Consider the following 5,349-nt stretch of genomic DNA (forward strand, 5'->3'; position numbering starts at 1 on the left):
TGAAACTTTTAAAGCATACAAACAGGAAATGACCTCAATGTGATCTTCATTACCAATTATCACCCTCCCCCTAAAGGTGAATATTAAATCGAATAGCAATGTCCATAAAGTCCATGTAAATAGTCCATTGTGCAAAAGGTGTAGTCCAATTAAGAACCCTGTGAAAAAGTGCTGGAAGTAAAAATTATTAAAACCAGTTAAAAGCATTATATAAGTAAGATTTACATGGTACTGTTACCAAACTATTAACCTACCACTTACTCATAATCAATTTTCCTTGCACAAATAGCTCTCTAAAATCTTCAATAAATATTTCAAATTTTTCAAATTTTACAAATTTTAGCGGAAAAATAACCCATACTTTACCATTAGAAGTACTCAAATATTTCTGAATGGGCAAAATTTCAAGGCCTGCGAAAGGGGATAAACAGCCATTAATATTATAGAAAGCATTTAACACTCCAATTTTCATTTAGACCCTTAGGTGTAACCGTATCTAGTTTTTTAATCCAATACATTTCTCTTTGTTGGATTCTTTGGAGTAAGTTTCCACCCCTAGATGGCGCTCTAATCACTTCCAGTACCAGCCATTTTAATTGTGATACATTGTGTTTCTTTTCAGTGAAGTGTCTAGACACCGAAGTATCAGTATAAGTATCTTTCTTATAATTACGAATGTTGCCCCGATGTTCCTTTATTCTAGCTTTTACAGCCCTTGTGGTTTGTCCAACATAGACCATGCCACATGGACATTTCAAAAGATATATTACATTGCGTGACTCACAAGTAGCATAGCTATTGATTTGTAGTGGGGTACCTCTGGTAGGATGATTAATTTTATCCCCTTTTATAATTGATGGACAACAAATGCAATTTGTATGCTTTAAAAGTTTCATTGAGCATTCTGTGTATTACACTTGACAAAGGGCCAGGAGGCTCGAAACATGTAGTGTGAAACACAAATAAATTCACTTGAGCAGTTGTTCTGCCTCTCAGGCTCTTCCTTGCCTAAATCTTATTGTTCCAGTTTGAAGTGTACCCAGGTGGAGGTACTTAACAAGGATTGAAGCCGACGAATTGTATGCAGAAGGGTTACAGGTAACAGTCACCAGACTGATTTGATTATATTTTCCACCAGACTGTTACCATTACCCCAGCGTTAAAGAAATGACAGAAAGAGATTACTCAGAATTATCCAACAAAGGCGCAAATACTTTTGCCTACAGTGATGAAGATATTAATCGAATCCTGTCTAGTTTGGAAACTGAGCAACTTATACCAATTGAATCAATCCCACAGAGCGATGTGGCAAAAGAATTACTAAATCTACAAAAGAAAGAAATACATACAAGTCTACATGTGAGCACATTAGCGGAATATATCAAGACTAAACGAATACCGAGGGGTCTGCGCCTCGACATTAAGCCTAATTTGTGCGCAGAAGACCAGCTTTTACAACAGCGCTGGCTAGAAATATGCAATAAATGCAGCATAGACCTGATGGTACTTACTGTAGAAAGGCTTACCGTGAAACTGCATGAAATCAGAACAGCCATAACTGCTTCTACTGCGAAACTGACAGAGGAAAGAGGCGCTGAGCAGTGCAACAAAATCCTCAGCGACCATAAAGATATCCTGGAGAGACTCCGTTCCTCCATAACTGACAGGAAGCGCGCAAAGTTCAACAGAGACGCCAAGGACTATCAGGAAGGAAAGGTGTACACGTGGAGAGAGGAGCGGAAGTGGCAGCGCTCCGAACACCAGCAGAGGACCGGACTGCCAGCTCCCTTCAGAAACCAACGCAGAGGTGCATCGCAAAGCGCATCATACACCCAGAGAGGGGGCAGGAAAGGATTTCCGACACAACTACAAGGCGCCTCAGCATATTCCACCTCTAGCGGGGAAGACCTACCTTCGTCCTCAGGCTCGGCTCCTTTTTTAGAACAGCGCTCCCCAACACAGAAGGAACATCGGAAAGACAAACACGGCGCAAAGAAGGCCCCAGACAGAGAGAGTTATCCGAAAAGGAATCGCAAGCAGATCAGGTAAATAACCTAGTTGTGAATATTTCTACGGTTAACCTGACTAAGGCTGAACTCTCTCTGTTAAATAAAGGCTTAAACTTTGTACCTACATATACTCTGGATCCCATAGAGTGGGAGATTGACTTTCAAAAATTCATTAGGGGTCTAAAACTTAAACATTACTTTGCTAATATGTCTGATATTAAGTTAAGCACTACAGATATCACTACTGATGTTATAATGACCAGCTTTAAGAAAAAAAGTAATTTTGTACCTGAATCTACTAATGACTCACTTAGAGCGTTTGAAACTATTGTGTCTCATCAAGTTAGGAAACTATGGGATATAAATACAAGTAACATGGGGCATAGTAATTTATCATTCACCGAAAGGAAGGCCCTCACCTCACTTAAAAATAATAAATCTATTGTAATCCGTAAAGCGGATAAAGGGGGTGCTACGGTGGTAATGAATAGAATGGATTATATGACAGAAGCATTGCGGCAACTATCAGTGCCAGACCACTATGCCTTAATTGATTTTGACCCAACCATGACTATTAAAAACGAAATTGATAAATTTGTCACAGATGCATTTGAAAATGGGGTTATCACTCCAAATGTAAGAGAGTTTCTCACAACTGAGTATCCACGGACGCCTGTACTATACCTTCTTCCCAAAATCCACAAAGCACTGGTTAACCCTCCGTGTAGACCAATAGTGTCAGGAATAGGATCGGTTTTAGAACCATTGTCGAAGTTTGTGGATAAGTATTTACAACCGCTTGTAAGTGAAATACCTACTTGTTTAAAAGACACCACAGACTTACTATGCAAATTGAATGGAATTAATATCGAACCAGATACCATACTATGTAGCATAGACATACAAAGTCTGTATACATCCATTCCACAGGAAGAAGGTATTAGTATAGTGGAAGAAGTGCTCCTGGATACTAATCTCTCACATCACTTAATTTACTTTATCGTAGATTGTTTGGCTATGGTTCTACATAAAAACTATTTCAGGTTTGGGAATGACCACTATTGGCAACGCCAGGGGACCTCGATGGGTGCTGCGGTCGCACCGTCCCTCGCCAACTTGTTTGTTTACAACCTGGAGAAAAAATTGTTCCTAGAAAGTAAATTTAAGTCATACATACAGGGATATTTCCGCTATGTAGATGATATCCTGGTGTTATGGAAAGGCCCATTACAGTTGTTTGAAGAAATGATATCAAATGCAAATGAGGCCCATAAGACCATTAAATTCACAACAGAAGTTGGACTAGACACACTAAACTTTTTAGATGTCCAACTTAAAATCATAGGAAGGCAAATCCATACCAGTTTATACCGTAAACAAACTGATAGGAATAATATCCTTCATGCTACTAGCTATCATGCCCCAAATGTCATCAAAGCTATACCTAAAGGGCAGTTTCTGAGAGCCCGGAGGATCTCATCAGACAGCAGCCAGTATATAGAAGCAGCTGATAACTTAAAAAACAGATTTGCCAATAGAGGTTATAGTCAAAAATCCATCAAAAAACATGCTCAAGAAGTGTTACAAATAGACAGGGAGAGTTTGCTCACCTATAAAAAGAAAGGAAAAACAACATTAACCCCGTTGGTCTCGACATACGGTGCACAAAGTAGAGGCATAGAACAAATCATCCGTAGATACTGGCCAATAGTCTTACAAGACAAAATCTATAGTAAAATACTCCCAGAGTCAGTAACGTTCAGCTATAAGAAAGGGAAAAGCATTAGAGACACCTTATGTCCAGCTGAAATTGAACCCATCAAAAAGGATACACAGAGATTCCTTGGTAAACCAAAAAAAGGCACATTCCCGTGCCTAAATTGCATTTGTTGTCCATCAATTATAAAAGGGGATAAAATTAATCATCCTACCAGAGGTACCCCACTACAAATCAATAGCTATGCTACTTGTGAGTCACGCAATGTAATATATCTTTTGAAATGTCCATGTGGCATGGTCTATGTTGGACAAACCACAAGGGCTGTAAAAGCTAGAATAAAGGAACATCGGGGCAACATTCGTAATTATAAGAAAGATACTTATACTGATACTTCGGTGTCTAGACACTTCACTGAAAAGAAACACAATGTATCACAATTAAAATGGCTGGTACTGGAAGTGATTAGAGCGCCATCTAGGGGTGGAAACTTACTCCAAAGAATCCAACAAAGAGAAATGTATTGGATTAAAAAACTAGATACGGTTACACCTAAGGGTCTAAATGAAAATTGGAGTGTTAAATGCTTTCTATAATATTAATGGCTGTTTATCCCCTTTCGCAGGCCTTGAAATTTTGCCCATTCAGAAATATTTGAGTACTTCTAATGGTAAAGTATGGGTTATTTTTCCGCTAAAATTTGTAAAATTTGAAAAATTTGAAATATTTATTGAAGATTTTAGAGAGCTATTTGTGCAAGGAAAATTGATTATGAGTAAGTGGTAGGTTAATAGTTTGGTAACAGTACCATGTAAATCTTACTTATATAATGCTTTTAACTGGTTTTAATAATTTTTACTTCCAGCACTTTTTCACAGGGTTCTTAATTGGACTACACCTTTTGCACAATGGACTATTTACATGGACTTTATGGACATTGCTATTCGATTTAATATTCACCTTTAGGGGGAGGGTGATAATTGGTAATGAAGATCACATTGAGGTCATTTCCTGTTTGTATGCTTTAAAAGTTTCATTGAGCATTCTGTGTATTACACTTGACAAAGGGCCAGGAGGCTCGAAACATGTAGTGTGAAACACAAATAAATTCACTTGAGCAGTTGTTCTGCCTCTCAGGCTCTTCCTTGCCTAAATCTTATTGTTCCAGTTTGAAGTGTACCCAGGTGGAGGTACTTAACAAGGATTGAAGCCGACGAATTGTATGCAGAAGGGTTACAGGTAACAGTCACCAGACTGATTTGAATCTATGGATGTTTGCAGGGCCAAGCAGGCAGCTCCCCTTTGTTTTCCTGGTAAATTGGTCGTTTTAGTTGATGGACAGTTCGAACGTTCGTACGATGGTTCTCAGAAGATCTTGGTCTCACGATGTGGATTGGATCTGTTGAAAATCTGTACATCTATGGCCAGCTTTAGGGTCTCTTTAGTGACCAATCCTTAGGGCAATGCAAAATAAATAGGTACTCTATTTATCAGTCCCCTACAGTTATATGGGCAGCTAAAGAGCTGCAAGAAAGTATACTGACACACTGTATAAGTAGGTATGGTGCAACAATGCATTTATCATACCTAGTTTTTGTCCTATTCCCTATACTTATAGAATCA

At 38.6% G+C, this 5,349-nt stretch overlaps 1 protein-coding gene across 1 annotated transcript; it reads left to right on the forward strand.

Annotated features, from left to right (window-relative positions):
* The first annotated feature begins 879 nt into the window (after positions 1 to 879).
* On the forward strand, positions 880 to 4,998 carry LOC121393375. Its single transcript, XM_041561769.1, has 2 exons — positions 880 to 2,045; positions 4,352 to 4,998. Exons 1-2 carry the CDS (start codon positions 1,168 to 1,170, stop codon positions 4,356 to 4,358), a joined length of 885 nt encoding a protein of 294 aa, XP_041417703.1. The 5' UTR covers positions 880 to 1,167; the 3' UTR covers positions 4,359 to 4,998.
* Positions 4,999 to 5,349: the final 351 nt, after the last annotated feature.

The sequence above is a fragment of the Xenopus laevis genome, chromosome 4S (genome assembly GCF_017654675.1).
Source record: "Xenopus laevis strain J_2021 chromosome 4S, Xenopus_laevis_v10.1, whole genome shotgun sequence".
Classification (NCBI taxonomy): domain Eukaryota; kingdom Metazoa; phylum Chordata; class Amphibia; order Anura; family Pipidae; genus Xenopus; species Xenopus laevis.